This window comes from Rhinolophus sinicus, linkage group LG02 (genome assembly GCF_036562045.2).
Source record: "Rhinolophus sinicus isolate RSC01 linkage group LG02, ASM3656204v1, whole genome shotgun sequence".
Taxonomy (NCBI): domain Eukaryota; kingdom Metazoa; phylum Chordata; class Mammalia; order Chiroptera; family Rhinolophidae; genus Rhinolophus; species Rhinolophus sinicus.
Genome location: NC_133752.1, coordinates 147,658,564 through 147,673,338, shown reverse-complemented (window position 1 = coordinate 147,673,338; position 14,775 = coordinate 147,658,564). Strand labels below are relative to the sequence as shown.

The 14,775-nt window shown below is 50.9% G+C and overlaps 1 protein-coding gene across 2 annotated transcripts; it reads right to left on the bottom strand.

Moving 5' to 3' along the window:
• Positions 1 to 444: 444 nt before the first annotated feature.
• On the bottom strand, positions 445 to 14,269 carry ITGB7 (integrin subunit beta 7). Of its 2 annotated transcripts, XM_074325634.1 has the most exons (16): positions 14,042 to 14,059; positions 13,039 to 13,102; positions 8,534 to 8,737; positions 6,726 to 6,927; positions 6,464 to 6,634; positions 5,588 to 5,829; positions 5,079 to 5,237; positions 4,696 to 4,791; positions 4,448 to 4,537; positions 3,318 to 3,464; positions 2,847 to 3,040; positions 2,293 to 2,516; positions 1,844 to 2,063; positions 1,510 to 1,718; positions 1,021 to 1,181; positions 445 to 759 (listed from the first exon to the last, which is right to left on the bottom strand). In XM_074325634.1, exons 3-16 carry the CDS (start codon positions 8,732 to 8,734, stop codon positions 679 to 681), a joined length of 2,397 nt encoding a protein of 798 aa, XP_074181735.1. In that variant the 5' UTR covers positions 8,735 to 8,737; positions 13,039 to 13,102; positions 14,042 to 14,059; the 3' UTR covers positions 445 to 678. The 2 variants fall into 2 exon arrangements, with proteins under 2 accessions (XP_074181735.1, XP_019580034.1); XM_019724475.2 differs by lacking the exons at positions 13,039 to 13,102; positions 14,042 to 14,059 and adding an exon at positions 14,121 to 14,269.
• Between the last annotated feature and the right edge of the window lie 506 nt (positions 14,270 to 14,775).

Below are 14,775 nucleotides of genomic sequence, written 5' to 3'. Positions count from 1 at the left end.
TACTATCTCCTCTTTGAGCAGAATATCCTTTGGGGAAGCTTTTTCCCTGGGGGGCCAAAGTGGTCTTCCTTTTTTCTCTTCCCCAAATATAACCACCCTACAGCTTCCACTACCCCATAATCTGCCACTTTAAAACTCCCCTTCTCCACGAGGAGCAGCAGGTAGAAGTAAAAAGAGGCTATCAGTTCTGAGTAAGGAGCACGGCTGCACAGCAGGCCAGGCGCCGCCAGCATATGCAGTGCGTCTCAGTGTAGCCTGTATTCCTCCCTCAGTACTCCCTGGGACGGCACTTCACTAGCCCATCCCAACCAGGGGCTCCCAGGCAGCCACTTGCTTTCCTGCACGTTCAAGTTTGAGAACCTTTCCCTGCCTTCAGGTGTCAGGAGGTGCCCCTATTTTCACAAGCCTGTGATGGCCTTGGGGTAAAACAAATGACAGCTGCAATCTGAAGTAAGACTTTATTGTATGTGTGTGGGGGGGTGACCCCCACTCCTTGTGAGGTAGGGAAGCAAGGCTGCAGCAGGCACGAGCCCTCTTGGGTGTCACTCAGAGTGAAATAGGTGGTGACCACTCTTCAGTGGATTCAGGCTGCGGCCTGATAGCCCCCCACACACACACACCCCAGTTCCCACCGTACTGCCAGTGAAAAGAGCCCCAGAGTGAATATCCCTACCCCCTTCAGCCAAGGGGACTCTCTGTCCTGTGAAAGTGAGGGTTGATGGTGGTTGTGATGGCACTTTTGTAGAGAGGATTGCTGTCCTGTGGAAAGAGGTCGGAAATGATGAGGAAAAGTCCCAGGACTCCCCTTCTTTATCTGATCCTAATAGCTAAACCTAGAACTTGAGCCAGACCCCAGGAGCTGGTGGAAGTTAGCAGAAGGTTGGGACAAAGGAGACGCAGACTTAGGTGAGGGGGCGGGGCCTTTGTCGGAGGGGGCGGGGCTGAGGGTGGAATGAGAAAGCAGAGGGGACCTAAGCAAGGAAAGCAAGTAAAACCCAGCACAACGGGCAGTCTCCTCACCTGCTTCCAGTTGAGATTCTGCCGCTCCTTCTCAAAGCGACTGTATTCTCGGCGGTCATAGATTTCCACTGAGAGCCGATAAGCCAGGACCAGCCCGAGTCCCACTGCCACAATGCCCCCCACGCAGCCTAGCACAATGGTCTGGGTGTGGTCTGCTCCCTCTATGGGGGAGAAACACATGGACTTCTGGGGGCTGGGGCATAGGGATTGATCAGCATTTGCCCACAGTGTGTGTCCAGCCCTACGCAGCCTCCCCAGCCCTGCCTGTCATCAAAGGGAACCCAGCAGAGGCCACGGTTCTCGGCAGCGCTCAGGGCCTCAGCCTTGTCCACCTGCTCTAGCACCTCTGCTGTGCCTGGATTCACAGCTCTGCTTCAGCCACTCGCCTGCTTTCCCATTCTCTGTACCTCCCCACCTGCATTCTGAGGCCCTACCCATTACACTTCCAGGGCCCGCTTTGGCACGTCCACAGCACCCCTGCCCACTTACTCTCGTGGGGTCTCACTCTGAGCACGACCCTGCCTCCAGCTTCATCCTCCACCAGGAAGAAGAACAACTGATTGTCCAGGGTCCTCTCTTTGCACCAGCCGTCATCCAGGGTAGGGGCCAAAGCCAGAGTCACGTTGGCATGGGCACAAGCCACACTGCAGTTGGCAGCCAGGGGACCAGTCCCAAAGGCTCCGCACTCTGCACAGTCCCTGTGCAGTGGACTCCAGTAAGTGACTAGCTGGACAGTTGTCACCACACCACATGCAGGAAAGGGTAGGCAGGTGGCAGCGAGTTCCATTACACCCCTCCCCAAATGCCAGACCTGAGGCCTCACCTGTGTCTCTCGCATGGTGTCTTGCAGCCTGGGCACTGATCACATAGGGCACCATAGTAGCCATCCAGGCACTGGCAGCGGTTGCATTTGCAGTGTCCGTGCCCACTGCAAAGCTCATCCTCAGGCCCGACACAGCCGTCTGTGTCCCCGCTGCACTCACATGCTCTGCCTGTGCGGTTGGCATTGCAGTGACATACTCCACATTGGCAGCGGCCAAAGCCTGGGACAGAGCCACACACGGTGAGAACCATACTCCCCACACAGTGGACAACATGGTACAGAGAGCTGACCCATTCATGTGCATCAGGTTCCCTCAAGTATGCCTGACACGTGCCCCGACTCACACCAGAATCTTTGATACTTGCGCTCAGTGTCTTGCAGGTCGAAACTATAAATACCCTTGGGAGAGCCACTCTGAGCCCACCCTTCACCCAAAAGTCTCCAGGTACCTCCACACAGGATGCCCTCGTGTCGCTCACAGCTGGCATCGTCACACTCGCACAGACGCCCAGAGCTCTGTCCACTGCAGCTGCAGCGTCCACACTGGCACCGTCCCTTCCCGCTGCATAGGGGCCCTGTCCCATTGGGGGCACGGCACCCAGATTCCAGATCCGGGGAGGACAGCTCAGCCTCAGAGCACTCACAGAGCCGACCCAGGCGGCCAGGGACACAGCTGGAGGCGGAGAGGCAGGGGAGGGAAAGGTGGGTCAGGCAGGGACCACCCCAGGAGCGTCACACGCAAAAGCTCACAAAAGTCAGAGACAGATGAGGGGCTGAGGGGGTATGAGTACAGCGAAACTCCAGGAGTAGAAGAGCAGAGGGAGTCCTGATGGAGGGGAAGGGCTTGGCATATGTGAGAAACTTCAGGACGTGAACACGGGTGCAGTCTAGGGGTGTCTAGAGGAAAGTTGGGATGCCAGTGGGAGGGTGGAAGGCAAAGGAGGAGTACAGGGGCTGGTCACTCGTGGGGAAACGTGGCTGAAGGGCAGCAGGAGGCCCACACCTGCACACCCCGCACTGGAGGTGCCCCTGGCCATCACTGCAGTGGGGAGCCTGTTGCTGGCTGTCACTGCAGTTACAGTCACACAGTGTATGCAACTCCACAGTCAGCTCTTCTGAGAAGCCAAGGGCTCGCAGCTTCAGGTAATGGGGCTCTTGGAGGCAGTGGGTAGCTTGGAGAGTAACGAGAAAATTCACCTGAGGACAAGATGGGCAGAAATCAGACTAAGGTCATGCACACGGCCGGTGTGCACTCACACACCAACCAAACCTACTGATCAGAACACTCCTTAGTACATGAAGGAATCGTGCTAACACGTATCTCCTAGCAACACACTTGAGGAGCCACTCACTAAACCCCTTCGGAAAGGATAGATGGAGGACTACCCCATGCTTTTGCATTGTTCTCCGCCTGCTTCAATTTCCCATTCCCACCCCCACTTCCTTCCTTCTGCCTATCTTGGCTGGCTCTCACCGTCTGGTTGATTCGGACATAGTTGCACTGGCCCCGGTTCCCAGCCTCACCATCCCTCTTCTCAGGACCCCCACACTGAGATTCGTAAGAGATGTGGACCCCAGGAGGGAGCTGAGAGTGTTCAAGGGTCACAGTGGATGACAGGCTCTGTGGAAAGAGAGAGCGTAACAACATGAAGGCAGGACTCCAACCCCACCTCATGCCCTTTCCAGCCGGTCCAAATTCTACCAGATCCCTGCCCTCATCCCACTTGGGGCTCCTTCCATTCTGCCTAGTCAGGAGGCATTTCTGAAGGAAGGACCCGTGAGAACCTTGAGATAAGTACACGGGGTTCCTGAGACCTGCAGTGAGGGCCTGGCTAGGCGCTGTAAGCGTGCAGTGCCTATGTTTTCACACCCCAAATCAGGATATCAAACCTGTTTGCATACACGGTCTAAAGGGCAGTTCTCCCAAACTTGGTCCTGGGAAATTTGATACTATCTCAGATTTTCTCACTGGGTTTAGGACATGGTCCTATCATCAAGAAGCCTACAGTCTAGTTGCAGAGATAAGACCTAAACCCAAAAAACACTTAGGAATTTTTGTGATTCTTTCTGTAAAATTCTATGGTTCCTGTGAAGAATATCTGAATTGTTTATAAGCTTAATGAAAGTAGACTCCGGTTGTCACATTCTTTGGACTAGGAGACAAATTCCAGCCCTTCCGTCTGTTATCTGAATGACCTTGAGCAGGTCACTTAGCTTCCTTGTATCTGTAGCCCCATCTCTAAAATAGAGACGGTAACAGTTCCCCAGCAGGGGTTTTAGTAGGGTTACATGAGACAGCAAACACTCGGTGCACTTAGGGCAGTGCTTGGTATGTAATGAAAGCTAGTGAGTATTAAGTGTTTTTTCTTGCCCAGAGCAGGGCTCCATACTCTGCACAAATCAGAAACTTAAGATTTATAAATATAAGAGTGAGTGAGTGAGTGAGTGAACTAATGACAGCCATATGCAAACTGCAGGTAGGCGCTGTGGCGTGTTACCCAAAAAGCGATTATTCCCTTTTAGTTCTGCCACCCTCCGGAGGGCCCCTTTCCACCTTGCCCCAGTGCCCACCCTCACCGTCCTTCCCCCACCCCAGCGCCTCACATTATAAGCGTCCATGATGAGCTGTACCACGTTGCTGGAGTTCTCACTTAGCTCCCCCACTGCAGACTTGGGAATCAGCTTACTCAGCTCCTGAATTATGAGGAGTTTCGGAAATGGTGGATCACAGCTCTAGGGAAACGGGTTTCTGGGGGTCTGGGAGAAGGGAATATGGGGGGGAGGAGAATGGGTCTTTGAGGGACTTGAGAAAGGCTCTGGGTAGGAGGGTCTGGCATTCAGACAGCTCTCACCTGGTAGACAGGCAGTGTGGTGCCTGTGACAGCAAAGATGGGCTGGATGTTTGCTGCAGAGAGAGCCTGGGCTATCTGACCCACAGAGGGGTAGTCCTGGGGCAAGGAGAGGGACAAGGTGAACAATACAGGTCCCCCACAACACGAAAGGGGCCCTCAGCCCGGGAAAATCCAGGAACCAGGGTTCCACCAGCTACAGGAGCTCCGGAGGCTTGGCAAGTGAGGGAGGGGCTAGGGAGTGGGGTGACACAGGTTTCTGACTGAGCAGTGGAGGGATGTGGAGAGAAGAAATGGGGGAAGATGGCAGGGTGGTTACCAGTAGGGAGAATGAGGCTGGGGTGGGGGTCAGGAGGGGAGCGCCCGGGGGACAGGTGCAGACTCACAAACTCTGGGCTGCGACTGTAGAGGCCATTGCTATCCAAGTGACAGTGCCCATCGCTGGGCATGAAAATGCCACCCAACTTCCCATCACCAGCTGTGTGGAATGTGTCATCTGAAGTGAACACCAGCAGCCGGGACACATTTCTCCAGCCAATCTGCTTCTGGGGTGGGATGGGAGGTGGGTTGAGCCCCAGCCAGTGCTGTGAGCCGACGATTTGGCCAGCTTTGGTCTGAGTCGGAGTATCTATACCCCTGCCTCTAGTTCCCTGCTGCTCCCTAGCCCCGAATGCAGGGTTGCTGCTCGTGGAGGCCTTCTTGTGAATTAGAAAAAACGTGCCTCTTCCTCAAAGTATTTTACTCCAGTCTACTAGGAAATTGTCAAAATAAATATGCAAACTACAGTAATTATGATACGAATGGCACCCCCCAGAATTGTGCGCTGCACAGCCAGAGGTGGCAGCGTTGGCCCCAAACAGTCCTTCAGATTCAAATCCCCATCCCACCCCCTCACCTGGCAGAGTGCAGCTTGCAGAATGGCATCAAAGCCACCTTCCGGGGAGTCCAGGTTGCCGGACACATTCTGGCGCCCCACCTCCCGCTCAAAGGCCTTGGCGTCCCCCGTCAGGGACAGCACGTGGTGAAAGCTGAAGGGCGGCTGGCAGTGCTCCAGCCGGGTGGGACAGGGGTGGCGAAGCTTGGAGGGCACCGTGCTCACGAAGGGCAGCACCGTTTTGTCCACGAAGGAGCCAAAGCCTAGGGAGGGGAGGCATGAAAGCTGTGCCAGAAGTCGCTGGACAGCAGCAGGAAGGAGGGGCCCCTGCTGAGGACTAGTAAGGGAGGAGTGCATGGGGGGGGTGATCCTAGAGGGTGGGGACCCAGCACCTGGCAGGGGCAAAGGGCTGAGACCACCGGTTCAGGGAAGTGGGGGATAGAGGAGATTTAGGATGAAGGTGGGGTGTAGCGTGTAGTAGCAGCATGAGGCAAAGGAGGGCACAGAGAACCGAGAAGAGATGAGTGCAGAATGTGCCCCCAAGGACAGTGGCATTTAGATCTTGTCCAAGAGACACCGGGCCGAGACAGTAGCATCAGGGCAGTACCCGGGTTGGTAGGTCCAGGACACTGTCTGACCCCTGGGAGCTGTCTGAGCCGTCTCTTCAGACTCTGAGCCTCAGTTCCCACCCTTGTAAAACAAGTGGTCCTACTGGACTGTCTCTTAAATCCCCTCCCGCTCTGACCTAGAAGATGGATGTCTTTGGGGAGAGAGATCAGCAACCAGTGGCCTGTTAAAAACAGAGGCAGGTGGGGGCCCTGGTGCTGGCAGAGGCTAAGGCGGTGGTTGAAGTTAGAGGCAGAGGGCTGGTAGGTGTCTGGGCGGCGCTCCACTCACCTATGCGCACTGAGTGGGTGACCTCCTGCAGTCGCACCAGCAGGGCGTGCCCAAGCTGGCGCACGAACTCCAGGTCGTCCTTCATGGAGTAGCTCAGGTCCATAAGGTAGTACAGGTCCACAGGGTATCCCTCAGCGCGGAGGAAGCGGACCCGGAGCTGCTGGGGCTCTCCTGGGGGGCAGGGGTCGGGGCAGCGGGGCGTCAGCAGGGCGTGTCGGTTCCCGCCCAGACCTCTGCCACGACCCCTCCGCCCCTCACTCACCCGGCCGCAACGTGACTCGCACCCGCTGCGGCGCAAGCTGGGTGGCCCCCTCACCACGGGTGCCCTGGCTAAGCGGCTCATCCTCCAGCACCTCCTGCCAGCCACGGGGCTCCTCCAGGTCCCCCGGGGGGCAGCCCCGAGCCAGCAGCTCCTCTCGCCGGGCGCAGCGCCGCGCCTCCGCCTCCCCGGAAGCTGTGAAGTTCTATGTCGCAAGAGGGGGCGCATCGGAACCCTAGACCCTACAGACCCCCAGCCCTGCTCCCAGTCTGCAATCCCAGCCACTTCTAACCTCTCCCTCTCAGTCAGCTCCCTGAGCCCCTCGATTCTATCCCCTCCCCTTCCACCGCTACCCTTGAACCCCGACCCTTTCCTTCCTTGTCAGAGCCACTTCCTATAGCACCCCTATTCTCCCTTATCTCGACTTCCCCGGTTACCCAGCCACCTACCTTTACCCTCCCCCTAGCGCCACAGACTTCCTATTGAGAATCTCAGGGACTTCACTACCGCAAAAAAAAAGGAGGCTGGCCTCGTCCAACCACCCCTTGATGCTCAGGCTGAAATGGGGATCAAGCTAAGACCCACAGTTCCTGGGAAGGGAAAGAATAGGGACAGAAAAGGAAACTCCTTCCCCCCAATATGTCTGGTACCCCTGGGACTGGCTGGGAAACCGCAGAGGAAGGAAATGGTTAGAGTGACTTCTCAGCTGGCCTGGGTGCCAGCCTATGGTCTAGGGATTGGAGAAGGCAGACGTATACCCGACTGTCCCAACAGACTCCACCTGGTACCTCTGCTCTCTGCCTCCTGTAGACTGTCTTCCCTTCCAGTCCTCCCAGATTCACTGTGCCTTTTTCCTGGGCATGCTTAGCCTCTGTAGCTCTGCCTCCTAGTGAGTTAGCCCTCATCCCTTATCTAACTCTCCATCTTCCTGTGAGAGAGTTAGGCCACCTCTATGCTCTCCACTCCATGAACTCTGTCTCCTTTAAGGCATAAACAAAGAACAGCCTTAATTGATTAGCCAGGAAGACACTGGCTCCCCAGTATCCTTTTGGGCCACTAAGGTAGCACAAGCCTTTCACCCAAAGCCCACAGGCTTCCAATGCCCTCCCTTCTACCCTCAGTCACAGGCTGCTACATACCCCTGCCACCCCTCAGCACAGACTCAGAAACCCAAACACACACTTTCTGCTATGGATTAACCCTCAGTATGATGGTATTTGGAGATAGGGCCTCTGGGAAGAAGTTAGGGTTAGATGAGGTCATAAAGGTAGAACCCTCATGAGGAGATTAGTGTCCTAATGAGAACAGACACCAGAGAGCTTATCTGCAGCCCATCTACAAGCCAGGAAGAGAGCTCTCACCAGGAACTGAATCTGTTGACACCCTGACCTTCGATTTCCTAGCCTCCAGAACTAATAAATTTCTATAGCTTAAGCCACCCAGTCTATAGTGTTTTGTTATGGCAGCCCGAACTGACAAACTTTCTCACATGTATACATGCATAATAGGTCCCTCTACCTATACACAAGCGTGTGTTCCAACAAGAACATACTTCCTCCAAATTCAGTCACAAGTCTTGTCCATATATACACAAATACACAGATATACACATAAACATACATGCACAGGGACCTTGCATGCATGTTTATGCACACATGCAAACAGTCACACACAGAAGTCCTATGTGCACAAACTGAGTCACGCACAGGACTGCAGAGTACACCCTGAAAAATCACACATGTGCCCATGCAATCACACACATATATCCAGGCTGCACATACACCTACACATGGCTCATAGGCCATTTTTACCAGTTGCTTGCACCATGCACAGCTTGGATGTGAAAGGATGCACTTCTGGCAGGAGGGGGCTGGTTGGCAGGATCCCGGCAGGGACCGATCAGGATCCCCCCATTCTGTAGCCTCCCCTGGAGATGAGATCTTGGTGTCCAACTCACTCTCACTTCTGCTCAGGACCAGCAGGAAAACAAGGACTACTGACAAAGTCACCATGGTCTATAATAGGATATAAAGGGGAACACATGGGTCATCAGGGAGGACTTCCCCCCCAACTTCTCAGTCCTCTAAACTTAGCCTGTGGTTGTTACTCTCAAAACTCTACCCCAATTCTTTATATCTCCTCATAGTTTCACTTCCCCTGTGGATTCAGTAGTTTCTTCAAAATGGCAGGAGGGGGCAAGTACCAGACCATGGAAGGGGCCTTGGAGAAGACCCATCCCTCCTGTGTGCAGACTTCAAGAGGCCACAGTGGGCAAAACGGCCTAACCAAGAGTCTGGGCACTGGGCCTGGAGGCACTAAGGTCTACACACAGGTCTGTTCACCAAGATTCCAAGTCATGGAAAAAATAGATCCAAATGGGAAACAGACCACTCAGGCACTCATTGGCTGTGTGGTAAGTCAGAATTTCTCTTTGAGCCTTAGTTTCCACATCTGTAAAGTGAGGGCATTGAATAATCTGACAGCTCTTGTAGCTCTTATAATCTTGGATTCTATGTAAGGAAAGAGGATCAGAGGCTCTAAATAAGAGGGGAAAGTCAGAGAGTAGGAATGAGAAGAAAGAAAGCTGGAGCAGATGAGGGAGTGTGTGAGAAGCAGGGAAGTCTAGCTGTACCCATAAAAAGCACTTTCTAAAAGTCTGGGATAACTGAGGAAGGAAGGCCAGAGGTTGTAAAATTTTTTCTCTTCCTCTGCTTTTGTGCAAAGGAAATCTAGAGTAGAGAAAGAGCCAAAAGGCAGGTCATTCCAATTCCTATAGTCTTCTGGAGAAGACTAGGTAAATTTCTGATTTTTAAAAAACTTACTAATTAAATTTTTAAATAGTCAATCCATTACCACGTTTCAAAAATTAAAAAGTGAAATCCCAAAGGCCTTTTTTACAGAACTGGAAAGCTGATCCTAAAATTCATATGGAATTGCATGACTAGCCAAAACAATCTTGAAAAAGAATGAAATAGGAAGACTCACACTTCCTAATTCCACAACTTACTACAAAGGCCACAGTCATCAAGACAGTGTGATGCTGGCATAAGGACAGGCTTATAGATCCGTGGAATATAATTGAGAGTGCAGGAATAAATCCATCCATTTATGGCCAATTGATATTTGACAAATGTGCCATACCATTCAATAAGGAAAGAATAGTCTTCAACAAATGGTGCTGGGATGACTTGCTATCCACGTGTAAAAGAATGAAGTTGGACTCCTACTTCACAACATACACAAAAATTAACTGAAAATGGATCAAAGATCTAGTGTAAGTGCTTAAACTATAAACTGATAGAAGGAAATATAGGGATAAATCTTCACAGTTTTGGTCTTGACAATGGAGTCTTAGCTATGACATCAAAAGCACAAGCAATAAAAATAAAAATAGATAAATTGGACTTCATCAAAATGTAAAACTTTCGTGCCTCAAAGGACACTATCAAGAGAGTGAAAAGACAGACCATCAAATGGGAGAAAATATTTGCAAATTATATATCTGATAAGTATCCAGAATATAGAAAGAACTCCTACAAATCAGCAACCAAAAGACAACCCAATTTTAAAATGGGCAAAGGACTTACATAGACATTTCTTTAATGAAGATAAATAAATGGCTAACAAGCACGTAAAAAGATGCTCAACACCATTAGTTATCAGGGAAATGAAAATCAAAAACAATGAGATACCACTTCATACCCACTAGGATGGCTATAATTTAAAAAAAAAAAAGGAAAATAAGTGTTGATGAGGATATGGAGAAAATGGAATTTATGGAATTTTCATCGTTGCTGGTGGGAACGTAAAATGGTACAACCACTGTGCAAAACAGTTTGGTGATTGTTCAGTAAGTTAAAGCATAGAATTACCCTATGACCTGACAATTTCACTCCTAGGTATATTCCTAAAAGAATTGAAATCAGGTGTTTAAAGAAAAACTTGTACATGAGTGTTCATAGCAGTGCTACTCACAATAGCTAAAAGGTAGAAACAACCCAATGTCCATCAACTGATGAATGGATAAACAAAAGGTGGTGTATCCATACAATGAAATATTATTGGGCCATAAAAAAGAATGAGGTACTGATACATGCTACCACATCAATGAACCTCGAAAACATTATACTGCATGAACGAAACCAGTCATAAAAGACTACATATTGTATGATTCCATTTATATGAACTAGCCCAACTAGACAAATTCACAGAGACAGAAAGTAGATTAGTGGTTGCCAGGGGTTGAGGAGGAAAGGAGGATGGGGAGTGACTGCTTAATGGGCAGTTTCCTTTTGGGGTGAAGAAAAAGTTCTGGAACTAGATAGTGTTTATGGTTGCATGGCATTGCGAATGTATTTAATGCCACTGAACTGTGCACTTAAAAATGGTTAAAATGATAAATTTTATGTGTATTTTACTACAATAAAAAAAGTTAAATAAGAGAGTGAGAAATCTTCCATTTCTATCCCCCATCAACCCTAGTTTCTACCCATTCCAAATAAATAATCATCATTTAGTATCTTTTGTTGCCTATAGTCTTTCTAGAGATTGTTTTATGTATATACAAACTAATATGACCATAAATGTGCTCTTCAAATGGTAGCATCAAATAGTAGAATACACACAGTTCAGCATCTTACTTTTTTTCTTTGGACTAGTTTTCTTGGAGAGCCTCCGACCCAAGAAAATAAAGAATTTCCTTGTTCACTTTTACAACCATGTAGTTTTCCATTGCATGGATATATCATAGTGTAGTTTGTCTCTTATGATGGGGATTTAAATTGTTTCTAATTGTTCACTGTTGTAAATAATGCTGCAGTGAAAATTCACAGTTATCATTTCACATGTGTGCAAGTGAAGCTGTAGGATAAATCCCTGGAAGAGGATTTGTAGGGTCCACAAATAGGTGTCATTTGTAATACCGGTATTGCCAACATAACCTCCTCAGAGACTGTGCCAGTCTATATCCCCGTCAGTGGTGTATGAGAAAGGCCCATTAACTCCTGGTCGTGAAGTATCTGCCTCCTCAGCCTAGACTCAAATCCAGATGCTCTGCACAGAGTGTGGAAAAGGGGTGGGGTACCAAGTCGTTGACAGCCCCCATCCTGCTCCCCGCCACCTGTGTGACCTCAGGCATAGAATGTATCTGTAACGGATGCTCCACCATCTCTTGAGAGCCCAGCCCAGGGCTCCGCCTCAGTGTAACCTCAGCCCTACTTGCTCTGCACGCCTGTGGTCAGGGATGCTGGGGATGTTGCACCTCAAAGCCCACTTTTGACTCATCTCTCACAGGTGGGGCCCCCATGCCACAGTGGTTTCCCAGATAAGACAAGCCCAGAGAACTCAAGCCCCACTCATTTCCCCTAAGGAGGGCTCTGGGACTCCAGGACAGCCCACTCCAATCCCCTTCTCCCAATTCCCCACTCTCTTCCTGGTTTTGCCCTCCTTGGGGATATGTGACCTGCCACTTGCTTCTCTTAATCTGACTCACTCTCCCCTCCCTAATCAAAGACCGATGAACAGCCTTGTGCTGCTTTTCTCTTCTATTAGAGGCAGAACAGGGACTGAGACAGGTCAGGCCACATGGTTGGTTTGCTCCTTTCCTCCCCTCCAACCCAGGCACCATCACCATCAAAAGTTGTGCCCTCTCCTCACTAGCTTGCGTGGGCTCTACCTAATCCTTTTTCTCTTTCCTTGGGGGACTTCGTCATCTTCCCTTCTCTCCCTCCATGGTTGTCCCATTTGCCTGGACTCAATTCTGACTCCAATACACACCCTACTGTTCCCTCAGCAGCTGTGAAACAGAGCATCTTCCCAATCCATCCAGACCTTCCCAAAGTCAAGCAGAATCCTCTGCTGCCCACTTGGAATCACAAGGAGGAAACAGAACCGGACCACTGGGCCACAGTCTCCCAGGAGTGTGGGATCTGTGGCCAAGCTGCCAACTGGAAGGAGGTCTGCACTGAGCACAAGGCATTAGGCAGCAGAAATGGCAGCTGGGGAGTAATATTGGGAGAACCCTACCTTGACATAATCCTTGGCACATGGCAGGCACTCAGATGATAGCTCTCATATATTCCCCCACCTTCTTTTCCTCCCTCCAGCCCCATTCTTGGGAAACTGATGCATGAGAGGTTGGGGGAGGAAAGAGCTTGTGAAACAAGACAGGGGACCTTAGGAATGCAGAAAGGAGTTCAGAGCCTTTCCCAAGTTTCAACAGAAACCTGGGCGTCAGAACCCCCTTCCCTGGCGGTTGGGACCCGGTGGGGCCTGGACGAGTAAGGGGAGGCAGGAGGGCTGGTGCCCTGGTACTCACAGGTGCCAGTAGAGCAGCCTTTCCTCCAGCGGCAGCGGCAGCCTTTGTGTACTGATCTGGGAGGCTGCAGAGGAGGAAGTGACACACCCCGTGTGGGGGAGACTTTGGGGTGGTGGGGGTAACTGATCTAGAAAGTGGAGCAGATAGGGGTGGAACTGGGCCAAGGGAGTTGATGATACAGTGATCTGCAAAAAGCAAGCAAGGACGCTCATCTATTGAGCACTTAATAGGTGCTAGGTGTATCGTGATGTTAAAATGAATCCTCACAAGAACCTCATGACATAGGTGTTAATATCTGCCCAGCCCCCTAGTTTTTCACAGATGTTGAGGCTTAGAGGTAAGAAGTAAAAATGTTACCTAAGGTCACATAGCTAGTAACTGGCTCGTCTGGGATTGAAATCCAGGTCTGCCTGCCTCCCAAGCTCATGATCTCTCCACTTCCTCATATAGGAACATGATAGGAAGAAATATGGAGGCAGTAAGTACTGTAAGGGGGAAATTAACGACTATGGTCCATTTTGAAAATCCAGTGCCCACAGTATCATAGTAGGTGCTTAACTACATAGGCTCTGGAGCCAAACTGCTCAAGTTGAAATCCTGGCTCTATCACTTACTAATAGTGGGACCTTCAGTAAGTTACTTACCCTTCTTGTGGCTGTTTTCTTACCTGTCAAGTAGAACTCATAGGAGTGTTGTGAGGATTAAATAATTCATACAATTAAATAATTCATGAGATAATTCATACAACTGCTTAGAAGAGAACCTGGAACATACTAAGGGCTTGATGAGAATCAGTGGATGAGAAGTAACGGGGGTGAAAAGTGGAGGCTTTGTGAAATTCAAGGTCCAGAGAGCTGGGAAGTTGGAGAGAGACACAAAGAATGAGACTGGGGGCCAAGGAGCCAAGACAGTAGTGGAGCCTGGGAAAGGGGTGGAGGAGGCCACCTGGGAGAAGCAGAGACTACGGGATGACAGCTGGAGCTGGGGCAAGGATGAAACCTACCCGTAGGGAGACGGGGCTGTGGGAAATATTCGCCCCTGCCCCACACCTGACCACAAGGAACCGTGAGAAGGAACTGAACCTGCGCTCTGTGTTCAGAGGTCTGGCTCCTCTACCGGAAGTAGCGCTCCTTGCAGGCAGGACTGCCCGAAGCCAGAGCACCTAGCAAATCTCAGCAGCTGCTCATCAAACGGCAGATGGGTTACAGGAGTATAGCTCCTGCGAGGAGCAACCCGGGCGAAGGGGTTCCTTCTCTGGGTGGCCTTCAGTTGGCCTCAGGCTCTGGGCCTTTTTCCCCTTCCCCCACCAGCAGAGGTTACTATGGCAATGACCCCTCCTACCACAGAGTCCCTGTGGTTTCCTTTAGAGCTTCTTTCACTTTCTTCTTCTGCTTTTCCCCACTCTTGTCTCCTCCCCTACTCCCACATCCTTAGCCTCTCTCTCTCCCATATGCATAGGTCATCGGTGAAGAAAGCCAGGAACAAGGTAGGCTAGGCACTGTCCCAGGGAAGGTGGACCAGCGTGGGGGTGGGGTGGGGTGGGTGATATTGAAGGAGCGTCACAGAGGACAAGGGGAAGATGAGTATAGGGCACAATGGGACATGTAGGGGCAAGGAGAGAGATTCGAACAGAAGGGAACAGTGGAGTCATGGAGTGAAGAGAGCAGGGTCAGAAGAAACAGAGTGACACATCGATGAGAGTGGGAAAGCTCATGGAGTGAGGTGTTGTTATAAAAC

What these genes read in the sequence shown, in the direction of transcription:
- ITGB7 (XM_019724475.2), bottom strand. Translation starts at nt 8,734, where the DNA reads ATGGTGACTTTGTCAGTAGTCCTTGTTTTCCTGCTGGTCCTGAGCAGA. An exon ending in TGCAAGCTGCACTCTGCCAG is followed by an intron (nt 5,238 to 5,587) that starts GTGAGGGGGTGG and finishes ATCCCACCCCAG; the next exon opens with AAGCAGATTGGCTGGAGAAA. An exon ending in ATGTCCGAATCAACCAGACG is followed by an intron (nt 3,041 to 3,317) that starts GTGAGAGCCAGC and finishes TCTTGTCCTCAG; the next exon opens with GTGAATTTTCTCGTTACTCT.